Source organism: Aristolochia californica, unplaced genomic scaffold (assembly GCF_029961685.1).
Source record: "Aristolochia californica isolate CCGP_79_NKW_82.1479 unplaced genomic scaffold, dmAriCali1.0.hap1 SCAF_11, whole genome shotgun sequence".
Classification (NCBI taxonomy): Eukaryota; Viridiplantae; Streptophyta; class Magnoliopsida; order Piperales; family Aristolochiaceae; genus Aristolochia; species Aristolochia californica.
In genome coordinates this window covers 32514404-32529298 of record NW_027181782.1, presented here as the reverse complement: position 1 = coordinate 32529298, position 14895 = coordinate 32514404, and the positions used below count along the sequence as shown (strand labels likewise).

General features: G+C 37.9%; 1 protein-coding gene across 2 annotated transcripts in view; it reads right to left on the bottom strand.

Annotated features, from left to right (window-relative positions):
- Window positions 1-1286: 1286 nt before the first annotated feature.
- LOC137943985 (3beta-hydroxysteroid-dehydrogenase/decarboxylase) overlaps window positions 1287-14895 on the bottom strand; it is a 31247-nt gene continuing 17638 nt past the window's right edge. For both annotated transcript variants that reach the window (XM_068789461.1, XM_068789462.1), the window contains exons 7-13: window positions 10806-10885; window positions 9532-9730; window positions 3815-3920; window positions 3520-3694; window positions 2069-2225; window positions 1820-1886; window positions 1287-1672 (exon numbers count right to left, since the gene is read on the bottom strand). In XM_068789461.1, coding sequence (XP_068645562.1) covers window positions 1524-1672; window positions 1820-1886; window positions 2069-2225; window positions 3520-3694; window positions 3815-3920; window positions 9532-9730; window positions 10806-10885 — 933 coding nt within the window. In that variant the 3' untranslated portion in view covers window positions 1287-1523. The remainder of the gene's footprint in view (window positions 1673-1819; window positions 1887-2068; window positions 2226-3519; window positions 3695-3814; window positions 3921-9531; window positions 9731-10805; window positions 10886-14895) is intronic.

Genomic DNA, 14895 nt, shown 5'->3' with positions numbered 1-14895 from the left:
TACTTTTAGCACGAGGCAATTTTCATAGCAATTTTATGTTTGACATTTTCTTTGATTAAAAATTTATCGATAAGTATAGTAATATATTAGATTGATTATTAGTTTTTATTTATTTCCCTAAAAGAGGCAATAAGAGGTCCATTTAATTTTCCTAAGAAAATTTTAAAATAGTTCTTGTAATTTTCTAGTAAGTCACTAATATTAATAGGATTTAATTTAAATAATTTTTTGGAAATATGTTTCCTAGGAAAAATATTTCTAGTTTTTCATAGAATATAAATTTTCAACCAGGGACACTAAGGAGGCCATAGTAAATTTATGGCCATATTCAAAAATTACAAAATAAGTTAAGACAACATTTAGGGTAAAAAAGATTAATATTAGTGCGTTCTAATCCATTATCGAGATTCAATCCCGAACTTCCCCTATCATTTTTTTAAATGTATGCATAATTTTATATATAATTTATTTGAGAAATATTTTATGCAGAGTATTAAATGTAGGTTGAAGCTCAAACTCGATTACAATTTTAGGCTCGAGGCTAGGGTCGGCTCGAGCTCGTGTTCGAAATATTTAAATCTCAGCTCAAACATAGGAAAGTTTGGGCTCAGCTTGACTCAATGCCACCCTTATGCCCAATTTTATGTAAAATGTATACATAATTTTATATACAATTTATTTGACATGTATTTTTTGAAAAGTTTTAAATGTATGTTTGAGCTCGAACTCGAGACATGTGTTTTTTGAAAAGTTTTAATTGAATGTTGAAGTTTGAGCTCGGCTCGAACTTGGTTAAAATTATTGGGCTTGAGCTCGAGTTCGAAATATTTAAATCAAACTCGACTCGAACATAGGCAAGTCTGAGTTCGGCTTGGCTCGATACCACCCCTACCCACCTCCACCCCATCTCCATAACCCGACTTAAACCCAACCCATCCCTATCCCGTCCCCATAAACCTGACTCATCCCTATAAACCCGACCCGTCCTTGATTGTTCCTACCCCATTTTATATCCTTGTCTCATCCCCATAGGTTGAGTTTAGCGAAACCCATACTTAATTTCCACCCTATCCTCAATCCATGGGTAAAACCCGAAACTTGAACCCAAGGTTTTCAGGTCAAGTCAGATTGAATTCCCCTTAAAACCCGACCGATGCACCCATGCCCACCCCTAGTAGATAGGCTCACTTTCTAGAAAGATAACACCTTTCGAGTCATCAACACATTTTCTCAACCCTAACAAAAAGCTTCTATCAGTAGCTCATCTCACCATTTTGACAAATTGATAATATCTCATCCTTTGAAAATTAATAATCCAAACTGATGTGCAGGTATACATTAAAGAATAAAGAGATACTGCATTCCAGGGAAAAAGATAATGGTTTTGTTTTGGTCAAGGATAAAAAAGAGTATGGTTAGCCTAAGATTGTAGGACAACATCTTTGCATTCATAAGTAAGAACTCATGGATTGGAAGGCAAGAAAAAACCATGACCACCTCAAGACAAGCTCCGCACCATGCCTTTAGGGAGCTTCTTGCTTGATTGTAAGGAGCTTCGTAGGAAAATCAGTCTTCAGGTCCATGAGGAAAGAATGAGCACTGCAGAATAAGTCATCAATCTCCTCCTCCCTCTTTTCATATATGTAGAAAGCTATATAAGAGAAAGGGATTCCTATAAAGAAAGTAAAATGTGAAGATCAATAGATGTGAGATTTCCAGATCAAAGGGTTTCTCTACTCAAAAGGAGCAACTCAAATGATGGTTTTGGGGGTTGTTGGTGTGTTTGTGAGAGAGATGGAGGGAGAGAGGGGAGCCAAACCTATCACGAATGCAGTATGTAAAGCCACATTTCCAAGAAAGCTAAGAATCAACAAGGGAATGACAACCTGTTAAACTCAAAAAACAAAAAGACACAATTAGAGACGCCGCTTAAAACTGCATAGTACCTGTCCTAGAATATTGAGTAAACTAGGAAATAACCAGATTATGACATTATTCTTTTAAATGAAGAACTTACACAGATAAAAATGATGAGGGATCACAAAGCAAATGCAAAGCATATTGTTACCTTAGAAAACAGTGCCCAGTCCTTTCCCCTGCATAAAGAGTTCAGAACATTGACTCCAGAGTTCCATACTGATCCAGCTGACAAAGCTACCTGCCGTGCTTTCTCTTCTGAAAACTGAAAATTCGATGCAGGAATTTTCTCAATTTTATATCCTAATCTGCACAGACATTTCTTTCCTCAGCAATCAAAAGTTTACAGGAAATGGATAAAAAAAGGATTGATCAATGAAGGTACAGGGCAAATGAATAGCAAGGACAGACCAAGTGACAATGAGTAGGCAAACCTAAATCTGATCAGGATCTAAACCTGAACAGTACTAGGTCCGACATAGTCTAAGCATGTATATCAGACCCATTATGTGGATTCTTATCCCTTTGAAGTTAACTTATTTTGGTACAAAAAATGTAAGCCGAATCCTGTAATTAATCAGGCTCATATCCTCTATAAGACCTTATTAACATGCTTCCAACTAGTCATTGTCAGAACTTTCATTGAATTTGCAATGTGTGACCAACTTGACATAGGCTACTCCCCAATTTGCGTAACCTGGCAATTGCCTACACATTGCTAATTTGGCACAGGGCCCACAAATTATTTTTCACTAAATGGCCCCTGCCAAAAAGCATCACCTTCTGATACCTATTCTGACAAGGTAATCTGTTTTTTATCTGTGCTCTATATAGTCATTTGACCTAATCCATAACCAAATCTCTCATAAAATAGTTGAGTAGCCAATTCCACAAATAACAAGATTCTCATACGCTTACTTTTCTAACTCACATCCACTCATAGAGCAAACCCATTTCCCTCGTGATGAATCAGTCAGGTAATCAAGGTCCATCGATAACCAAGGGCATTTGGAAAGGTTAGCACAAATCAATTGCAAGGTATTTCAAGCTTCCATTATATTGCCTTTCTGGCAATAGAAACTGGTCTTGAGAAGGCCCATAAAACCATTATATGTTGGACTCTCGGATATCAATTATCAATATGGCACACCATAATTACTTGATAACTTAAAAAATTAGGAGCACTACATGGTAAGTGCATTTCAAATATATACCTATTTCTGCTTGGACATTCCAAATCCCCACTCAAATCCATTCAAAGATTAACATTAATACAGCTTGTTCTACTGTTTCAAAAGTCCCAAGTAAACATTTATAGACACTTTCATTTTCCTCCCCTATTATACCAAACAAATAGGTACAAAAACAGGGAAAGATTTGGCATTGTATTCTATTGGCCTTAGGCATGTCCTGAAGATAGGAAGAGCCCATCAAAACATAAGGAGAAAAGTGGCATCCATTATCAAATATTTCCATTTTCTGAAGGGCAATTAAAAACTGTCCTGTCAAATTCAAGTCACAAGAATAGATGCAAACTCTCTCAAGCACCACAGAAGCATAATATGGATAATAATAATAATAACAATAAAGAGCGGATCGTACATTTTTTCAGGTAGAATGCTGTGGATGAACAAGAACAGAGTAGCCACCAGGAGTAATCTGGAGATGGCAGTTACTATAGTATAGCCAGATGCAAAAAAGAAGTAATAGAAAGCAACCAACACTAAGATTGTATTAAAGGTCTGTTTCTTGTCTCTCCAAAGAAGTGTATCTGCCACTGCAAAACAGCAACACATGCTCCAATGATGATGATGTGAATATTGACCAAGCAAAGACTGTAAATGACGGTTGGAGTTGAAGAGATTTGCTGAGCATGAGATAGACAATCGAATCTTACCTTTCCCACCACCAAGATATACTGAGGCTTTAGACGGCCCAATACTTCTTGTTTTCTTTTCCACCCTTAAATGGGAATAGAATTCAACTGTCTTCTTCAAACCCTCCTACAACAGTCAAAACTAAATGAGTAAACATAAGCTAAGGACCCTAAGCTTTAAACAATTACTTAAAAAATTCAGAAAAAAAGATTAAGGAATAGTCCTCCATGGACGGGCCATCATAGAGATTTTTTTTTTCAATCAAGAGTCGACAAATGGAATCCAAAACCTTTTTCAGTTGTTCACCCATATATTTGTGGTCCAACAAGTATTAAGAGTCTGTTTGGTGAGCAATATTATGGGGGTGACCATATACGGGTTACGTGGTTATTTTTTTTCAAGAAACAGTATGAAGTATCTGATATATTCCGACATTTTTATCCTGAAATAAAAAATGCAATTTTCTTTCTCTATTTGTGCTTTTCATTCTGCCAATGCAAAAGAATTGGCGAGGTTCTTCTATTCTGACACTGAAAAAGAATAGGTGAGGTTCTTCGCACCCTTCTATTGTAATCTGCAGTTCATTCCCTATTGATGAGGGGAGGCTCCCACTACTGTATTATTTTAATGTTTAAATAAAACTCCACCCACCGACACCTCAATTACATACCCCTCATCTCCCACGTTGTTGGCCATCTTTAGATCCTCACCTTGCAATCCCTGGCAGATAGATTTTTTGCCAAAGAAATCATCTCTTATTCAACATGACTTGTGAGCGGTGTTGATTTCTAGGGCCAACACAAAAACCCCAGAGATTTCAAGTGAAGGAGAGAAGAAAAGAACTCTAGCTCTTGGGAGAAAGGAGAGAAGAAACCAAGGGAGAGAAAGAAGAGGAAAAGAAAGAGGTGTATGGACGAATTTAAGCCAAAAGGACGAGGCCTGAATGCTCTACCTTATGCCTTGAGCCTGTATTTATAGTTGTGTGAAGGTATTTATAATGACTACAATGCCCTTAGGGCAACATGCTTTAAAACAAAAAAGACGTAAGAGGACATACACCAGCTTGCATAATTACAAGTCTATGTCATCTCTATGAAAATTCTCCTTATTTACTAGCCATGCAACTCCTACACACGTAGGTGTCTCTTAACACTCCTCCTCAAGCTGGTGTTTGTAACTTCACTTGCAAATAATCTTGGTCAAGCAACTTGGGTGCTTGAAAAAGAAATTTTGATTGCCTTGATTTGACTCATCTAGTCACATAAAACTTGATTACCATAACACGTGAAATTCTTCATTGTTGGTTACCTCTTTCTTGTACTTCTTCTTCTACTTCTCCCCTCAAGTTGGGGATCTCTTTGTTATTTACCAAGAGGCCCAACTTGCACAACATAATCGTGAGAGAAGAAAAATCACTCCTAGCCGTACTACAAAGCTCCAAACACCAGTTAAAACGGTCATAGTTTGAAACATACTCTGCTCAATTTCAAAGACGGAAAAATAGCCAACTTTAGGGCAAAATTAAGAGACTAACCACTTTCTAAAGATAGCTCAAACAAAAAAAAAAACCTCTTGGGTGAAAAATAAAAAAACTTGACTTAAGCTTGATGTTGGGCACACTCTTATACTTTTTAGGTAGTGGGCTCTAAAGTGATTTTAACAAAAATAAATTGGAGAAAGTACTTTGAAGAATTAAGGGTCTGAAAAAAATGATAACAGCTCTCATACTTCAAAAGGAAGGAAGCGCACAATGCAACTCTTCATACTTCCAAGTAAGAATAAGGCACTTTTAGACCAATAGATAGATAAAAAGTGACAAGGTTTTACTCCAGAGGGAGGTAAAAAAATAACTCCTCCATGAACATGATGATTAAGGAAACTTTAAAAAAAACAATAAGAAAGTTTTGAGATGAAACACAATAACGGAAACTTTTTAAAAGATTTCTCATATAAGGCAATTATTTTTTAACACAACTTAACCAATTTACAAAGAAAATATTCAAGAGATAATTCTGGAATAAGGGAGATTTAAGACACTTATTTGGAATCTAGAATTAAGAAACAAAACTTTCTAAATAAAAAATTTCAGTTATTGTCAAAAAGGAAACTAAACTCGTAATGGGAAATACTTCTCGTAAGGAAACTAATGTAATGTGAATCAAACAAAAGAAACTTTTAAGGAAGGAAAGATACTAAAGTTGGTAAAATCTTGACTAGATTTTGAAAACAAATAGAAAAATCAACCAACATTAGCAACTCAAAAGGTGAAGCAAAAAAATCGGCTTAAATTAGAATCTTCGCATGCAATAGGATACCTACATGACCTTTGATTCTTCAAATGTGGATATCTCTCTCTGGAAACATCAGATTGAGAAACAGTTTATTGGAATAGAAAGTAGAATTACATAGGTTTCTTTTGAGATACAATTCTCAATGTAAATCCTTAGTAATGTTGGTACAAACCGTTCAGGAAGTTGAGGCTTTTCAAAATTCGAATCCCCATTCCCACCGACCCTCTCTACACCTCAGACAGGCCAAAAAACACCTTTTCAAAGATTTCCCCCACCTATATCTCGCCCAGATCTACACTTCATCTGCCCCACGCCTCTCACAGTCATGAACCCACAACACTCCACCCCCCTGCACACCGGCATATCACTCAAACATGGACTCCTCCCCCTCTGTTAACATTGCCCCCTGCCCGGCCTCTCCCATCCCCTAAAGCCAACCAACTACCGCCTCCCCCCCTCTAGCCACCTACAGCAAACGGGAGAAAAACCGCCTACGCCACCCTTCCTTTGGAGAACCAAGTACCCCCCTATCTCTACCAGTTGATCCAATCTCTGGCAGACTTTTACTTCCCACCCCCTGGGGATAGATCCCGACAATTCGTGGCTACCCTCCAATCGGAGAGACACAAATATAGTGAAGACACCAGAAACCAAATGATGGAGCTCGCTGAGAAATTCGGTGCAATCTACTTTGGCCAGTTACGAGGGACTGAGGAGGTCACAGAACTCCACAAAACACCCCCACAATGATCATTCTCTCCTGGAACATCAGGGAAATCAGCTCAAAATGAGCAATTATCAAGAAGATCTTAACGGACTGTAAGCCTTCCATCGTCGTCCTCCAAGAGACAAGCTTAATCCCTAGACAGCAACAATGTCCATGATCTTTGGTTCTCCCCTGATTTCGACTAGACAGCCATCAGCGCAATTGGCCATGTTGGGGCCTTCTTGTCATATGGAATCCAAATGACGTCGAAGTTCTTCACTCTATCCCAGTTGCCCACTCAATCGGTCTTCAACTTTGTGACAGCCACTCTGGGCTCACCTGGGCCATTTTGGGGTCTATGGCCCCACCAAATACCATGACCAAACTGACTTCTGAGAAGAATTGCTCGTCCAACTCCAATGCTGGGACCTACCTTGGATCCTGGCTGACAACTTCAATGCCATCCGCCTTTTCAATGAAAAGTCCCCCCTTGCCAACAAAATTACACTGTCCAAGGGAATTCACCTGGTCCAATGGGCAGCAACGGCCAATCCTCTCCAAACTTGACCGCTTCCTTGCCAAGCCCAAATGGCTTCAACTCCATGGTAACACTTCCGGACATGTTCTCAACCATGCCTGCTCGGACTGCTGGCCTATCCTCGTGGATACAATGTTCCGGCGCTGGGGTCACAAGCCCTACCGGTTCGAGAACTGCAGGATTTGGGACCCCGACTTTGTCTCCAACTTTACGGTCTGGTGGCAGAGCCTGCTGCCCAACTCCAACCTTGGCTGGACCTAAATATGCTAAAGGCCAAACTCCGATCTTGGTCCTCTTGTCGCCGTTCTGCTGCTGCTGCCAAGAAGAACTCTCTCCTCAACCAAATCTTCAAGCTCGACCCCGTTGAGAAACAAAGGCCCCTTTCCCCCCTTTACCTCTCTCTCCGAAATAATCTCACTCATGAATTTCAATCCTTCTCTTATAATGAAGCCATCCTCTGGAAACAAAGGGCTAGGTTTTGCTGGCTGACCGATGGAGACGGGAATACTAAATTCTTTCACTCGATTGCCTCAGCTAGATGGAGAGCTAACCGAATCACCTCTTTCAACATTGCGGGTCAGGTGAGCTTGGATAGAGTCTCAATCACTAATGCAATTGTGAGGTTCTTTACAGATCTGTACACTGAAGAGGAATTCAATCAGCCCTTCTTCTAGCACCTCAGATACCGTCAAATCAGCAGCCAATCCGCCCTAAAGCTGGAACTTCCTTTCTCCACATCTGAAATCGACCTTGCTGCTCTCAGTTTGCCCCTGGGACTGATGGGTTCAATGGGGAGTTTTACCGCCATTGCTGGACCATCATCCGAGATGACATCGATGCTCTGGTCAAGAACCCATCAATGCAGCATTACTTACTGTGCTATGGGAGCCTTTTTATTGCCTTGGTGCCCAAGAAAATTAATGGCACGACCTATCCCCTGAAAGAGGGAAGATGAGCCCACTGGTGTCCGGATTGGGGGAATAGCAATTCTGGCTGCTAGATTCGCCTTGCAGGAGCTGCCTTGGCAGTGTCTTTCTTCATCTCTAATAGGTGGCCAAGAGAGGTGGGGAGTGGCTTGGATGGTTTGATGGAGGCTGTTCGGTTGCTTCAGTTGTGGACTCAGAGACAGAATGGTAATGCAGGTTGCATAGGAGACCGGGGGGCAAGGGAGGTGAGATGTCCACATAGTCTGCCCTTCTGTATTGGTCATTGGGTCCCAAAGCCTTGAACCAACTAGTCTAGTTCTGAGTCCACATTTTGTAGTGTTGGGATACGTTGGTGTGAAGTTGTAACAGTACAACCCATTGCAAGTGTTGATCATTGGAACAGGAGCATCTGATTGCTGGCACATAATCCATGGGATGCCAATGTCAAGTGATTCAGTCATAATTGCATAGCACTGAAGATACTTCTTCCCATGCTCCACAGTAGCTCTAAACATTTCTATATTCATTCTCAATCTGAGGGACAATGATGGGTCCCCCTTGCGATACTGAGAGCTATCTCCCTTCATCATATCCACTACCAAAATGGTGAAGTATTGGATGTCATTCTTGAAAATCTTATTTAGTCTAGTCTAGCTACCATACCAGGCAATTGACGCAACCAAAACACTGCCCAGTCCAGATTCTTGCATGGCCTTTCTCAATCAAACAAGATCCAGAGGACCATAAAGATATACTCTCAAAGATGGGGGGCATGGACATTCCAGAAAATGTATGTCTCAATTGCATCAAGTTCATCATCCTAGTCTTTTTTAATAAGATTAGGCAGCATCTGAAGAGTACTTCATGGTAGTGAATGGAAACTGAGAACTCCATATAAGTTGGAACAGGGAAAAGCATAAATTAGTATTTAGCCCAGATATCTCTTTCTCTCACTTATTTTCATTATAGCAGGTACAAAATAGGATACAGAAGCAATTGTCAGGAAGAATTACAAGAAAAAACTAATTTATGGTTTATTTCAGAGAAAAGGATTATGTTAAGATTGAACATCTTCCATCTCAAAATTACGAACCACTTAGGAGGCTTATTACTCAACCTTATAAACCAACTATTTTTCTTAGCATTTATCTATGTGGGACTATTCCCACTAACAGGTTCAAATAATTCTATTGATTGGATCAGATGTACCTCCTTGATCTAGTTGTTTAAGAATGGTAATAGTACAATATGCTTTTAGAATTTAGTAGAAACGTACCTCGAGAGATACATTAGGCGAATAACCAAGCTTCTTTTTGGCCTTTGAACAGCTAAAAGTTCTATTGCAAGAAAGAAGTCTAATCCTTGAAGGTGTCAACTGTGGAACCTTCATCCCGAAGGGTGCGAGCAGTTTGTAAGTCCACTCCACTAGATGTGCAATTGGCATCATAACAGATGCAGGGATTTTTATTCTTGGCCTGTAAATTACATAACAAAAAGGCGGAAACAAAGCCCCATATAACACACATATTATGCTAAGACGACTTTATACTCTATATGCAACTTTGCACCACCAAAAAACAAAATAGATTTTTTGCAGGGATATAGATATCAAATAATGTTTAGAATTTACACAAGACTTAATTTTATCAAGCATGAAAACAACCAAGAAAATCATATAGAACATTACTTATTTGTATGCACATAATTTGTGAAGACAAAGAAGAAGATGATCAATAGCAAATAGAAGCTGAGAAACAATATGACGCTCATATTTTCAGTAAGTGTCTTCTTTATCCTTACCTATATCAGTTGGCACTTTAAGAAATGAAAGAGATCTTGGTTCCAGTAACATAAAAAAACAAAATCATGTAGCAAGACTAAAGTTCACAAATATCAGCAGCATAGTTAGCTTGCTCAGTGCAATGTCTGTTGATAATGCTAGAAGTAGTTATGAGTTCAACATATTAGTATTTGTCATTATCAATCTAAGGGATGTTAAATTAGTAATTTGGGTTGTAAATGGACAAAGGGAGTCTATAACATAGTCCTAAGAGGTATTTGTCATTAGAAAAAGGGAAGTGGATGATTGGGAAGGAGTGGAACATTGACATCTTTACTCAATGAGGAAGTTTCCTCTTTTGAGCAGGATACTCTCCTCCCATGTGCTGGAATTCCACTTTTCAGCAATTGCATTATTAGAGAAGTTTTAGTTTCCTTATTTTCTAAGAGCTTATTTAAAGGGAAGGAAAGAACAAGATTGGACACGTTGAAACCCAAATCTTATTTTGCTCTTGCCTTTGCAAGAGTTGTGCATGGTAATGTGTCCCCTTCTTCTCTCATTAACGCTAAACCTCTCAAACCTTTGTTAATTTCCTAGAGACCAAAACTGACAATCACTAGTTAAATAGTACGAATAACAAATAGATTGAAGATTGCATTAAGCTCAATTACCATGCAAAAGATTCAAACGAAATTCGCCATCAAATGTGAACAATTTTTTTCCACTACCAAACAAATAAATAAAATAGAATCTAAAAAATCTGTTAGTACCTCGCATAGCCTAAACCTTCAAGAATGAGTGACATGAACTCCCAAAATTTTATCGGTTCCATGTTGGTTATTAGATATGCCTGCACAACAATCACATTATCACACTTACTAAGAGAACATAAAACTCCAACAAAATTTCGAAATCAGTACGGTAGCATATCAAGGTAAGGTACAAAGTGCAGTATGCATTATCTGTTCTAATACTGGTTCCCACTCACTTTCAATTCGGAAATAAAAAACACTAAGACATTTCTGATGAAAATAAAGAAAATGACAAATTCGTAAGAGTGACTGACTCGCACCTAATCCTACCAGGAGTACATACAGCCTACCCCACAACCCAACCCATCCACGACAAGCATTCTATATCCTGCCCATCTGACCAACCTTCTCATGTTCCTCGTTCAGTCACTTAAAGCTACATCATTTCTGCTATATTTGTGAGGGGCACCTAAGAAGACAAGAAAGAGATTGCTTCATTTATAGTTAAGATGAACCGTACCAAGTAAAATAATACAGAAGAAAACACAGGAATCTGTGATGTAATGTCATGGATCTAATATAGGAACGATAGCTGAAGAATCTGAGAAAAGTCAAGAGCTATAAAAAAGAAATTTGATGGTACCAATTGGGAAAGTCTTACAAGAAAGAAGTACTAAAAAGAAGAAGAAACAAAAGTCTCTACGGGAAAAGGGATTTTTGCTTTGGGAAAGTCTTCAATAGGAAGTCCTATGTCTTTTCTTAAAAATAGTAGCAGTTTCTCTTGTCAAAGTCTCTAGTTACAAAGTTTTCTTGTTTCTCTTTAAATAGTCTCTGATAGTTTAAATAAAGTCTAAAAGCTAGTAAATCTCTAGTGGATGTCTTTCTCAACCAGTCGAGCATTCTTGACATGGCTAGCTATTTTAGTTTAGAAAGTCGAAACTCAATACTGTAATTAAACAGTCCAGTTTAAGTAAGTCCAAACAGTACTTAGTTTATCAGTTTTAGGGGCTTATATATTAAGGAATTTGCTTTAACTGTAAAGTTGGGTCCAAGGCCTATCCCAAAATGACTAGCCAACTTAGGAAACTTTTTTTCCCAACTAATAAACTCAAGATCTTTGTACTCACTAATCCATGTGGGACTATTCCTTTTTTTTTTATGAAATGACTATTCCTTAACACTCCCCCTCACATGAAAGCCATCTTTTGTGGCTCTAGAAGTGGATAATTTAGGTGTAGGCCCTCTTTTGTGGCTCTACAAGTAGATAATTTAGGTGTAGGACCTCTTTTGTGGCTCTACAAGTAGATAGTTTAGGTGTAGGCCCTCTTTTGTGGTTTTACGAGTGGATAGTTTAGGTGTAGGCCCACATATGAGTACCCACTCTGATACCATGTAAAGTTGGGTCCAAGACCTACCCCAAAATGACTAGCCAACTTAGAAAATTTTTTTCCCAACTAATAAACTCAAGATTTTTGTACTCACTAATCCATGTGGGATTATTCCTTAACAAACTTCAATTTTTCTTTTTTAATCAATACTCTAACTTCTATCAGTTTTAAGAGTTAATATTGTTAAAGTCGGGCCAATTCTTCATAAATTAGCCCAGAGTAGGATATCATTTCCCAACTAATAAGCTTAAGACGTTTCAAATCCAAAACAGTATGGAATGATTCCCTCACAACAACACCTTCGACTCCCAAACAACCAGACTGAGACATGGACTATATATATGGATCACAGAAACAGTGGGACTACCACAGATGAACAAATACAATTGGATTTTAATTGTCGAGTGACACAACACTGTGGTTGAAACAATAAAGTTGAAAGCTTCCTTAGAGTGTGGTTAACCTAGATTCCAGTAACAACTTAGAAAACTACTACCTAAACTCAAGTTTGAGGAGAAGAAATTGAAGGACAGAATATAGTGTTTCTGCAGTTATTAAGAAAAATATGAAACTAAGAAAAAAACAAAAGATAAGTTTATCCGACATAGAACAAATCAAAACATTGTTCAATAGGCAAAAGATAACTTCATGTTATATAGAAAGCGCTACATAGGCATAGAGATTCAACAAAACAGGAAACTTCTTTGCTGTTCCTAGATTCCATTCTATGAAATAGACTCCAATTAGAACTTACTAAACCTGGTTCTACTTGCTAGACTAGAAATTTAAAAACAGAAACAATTTCTAACTTGTAAAATTGCTAACTTTAGGCTTTAATAGTTTAGAAACAAAGACTCTAAACTTAAAACAAGAAACTACCAATTGAATAGGCTATCTAATTAAAGCTTTTAACCAAAACTAGTTTCTATTTAAGTGTATTACTTCAGAAGTGGAGGTGTCTCCATTTTCAGCAATTCAATCAAGATCTCGTTGAAATGTCCTAGTCGGTCCCTACAATCCAACTGGAAGTTTCATAACATTGCAAATGAAAATACTTTCTTATTGAAGATGAGGTGATGGGATCGTTGGTGAAACTTGGGTTTTCCGAGGTTTGGGAGTATTTGAGTTGTCCCTTCTACCATTTCCCACTCCATCTCAAACTGTAAAATGGACCCTCACTTATCTGGTGAAATCAATTCCTTATGTTTTCTTTTGGAACTCTTTGATTTTGTTTGGACTTTTAAGTACTTTGTAAGGCTCAAACTGTCTCAAGAATTCAATGTGTCAATCCCTTAGTTTGAGTTCCTTGGATTAGTCTTTTATTGTGGGGTATATGAAGTGATTTCATCCTTGGTAAGAAATTGCTACCCTTAAGCAGTTTCTTTCTGCTACTCTTAAACGTTGGTGATTTCCTACTACTACATTAAAAGTAGAAGCTTTTCTACTACTACCCATAAATGTGGGTGGTTTGCTACTACTTCCCTTAACGGTGGATGATTTTCTACTGCTACCCTTAAAAATGGATGTTGTTTTTTTCCATTACTGTGTCACCCAAATATTTCCACTTTTTCCCTTATTTTCTACCATCACGTCGGGGTTGTGAGAGTCCTTGTTTTCACAAGTATTTGTTCTGTCTATTTTGTCTAATTGGACATCTCGAGGTGGTTTGTTATTCAAGGCCAAAGGAAGAAGATGAGTAAACAATACGAAATAAAAAATAAAACCATAGATAGATTATCATAGAGAAAACACAAAATGATGTGCATTTTTGGCAAAGGCTACTCTATCATTCAAGAGAGGTCTTTCCAGCCTAAATTGGATAGGGACATTTCTCATTATATTCAAAGTGTGACACAATCAAACAGTCAAAATGGGTTCCTCTAATGCTGGACTTGATACTACTTTATCCATATCTTCTGTCTTTAGACCTTGATCAGCAAGAGGGTGAAATGGTATGTATGTTGTCATTGACGGATTTTCTGAGATGGCTCACTTCATCCCTTATAAGTGCAAATGCAATGCAAGCAACATAGAAAATCTATTCTTCAGATAACTGGTTCATTACCATAGTCTGCTAATTACTATATTCTCTTACAGTGATTCCAATTTATATCGGAAATTTAGAAGTTTGGCACTACAACCAAATCAATCAGTTATTCTCACTCACAAACAGATGGAAAAATAGATGTGGTAAATCAAAGTTGGGTAAGATGCAGTCAGTCATTACGAGTTAATATGTCAGGAAAGTGGTATCTTGAACTTCCACAGCAGGAATTTGAGTTCAATAGTTCAAAGAATTAGACATGTGGGTTCCCACCTTTTTGTGAAGGTTCAGTCACAACCAATGGAAAACGAATCTTCAACCTAACCAAAACTTCTATCATACATGCAGGTGTTGGGATGTGTTTGTGTGTATATGCTTTCTGTAAACACATGCCTTCCATCTTAATAAATAGTAAATGATGAAAGCCAATGCATTATTTTACTTGGTGATATTTCTTCTTCAGAAATTAGTCTATTTTGCTGCAATTAGAACACTGCCGTTTCCACAAAAGCTACATCATTCCATAGCAGAAGAAAAATAAAAATTGCAAGAATTTAACATAAGCAGGGAATAGACACGCAGCTAATGGTGCCTCATATAACTGACAATTAAGATGCACTAATTAACCTCTACCTTTGAATTTTTTATTTTATTTTATTTTTTATATTTGAAATGA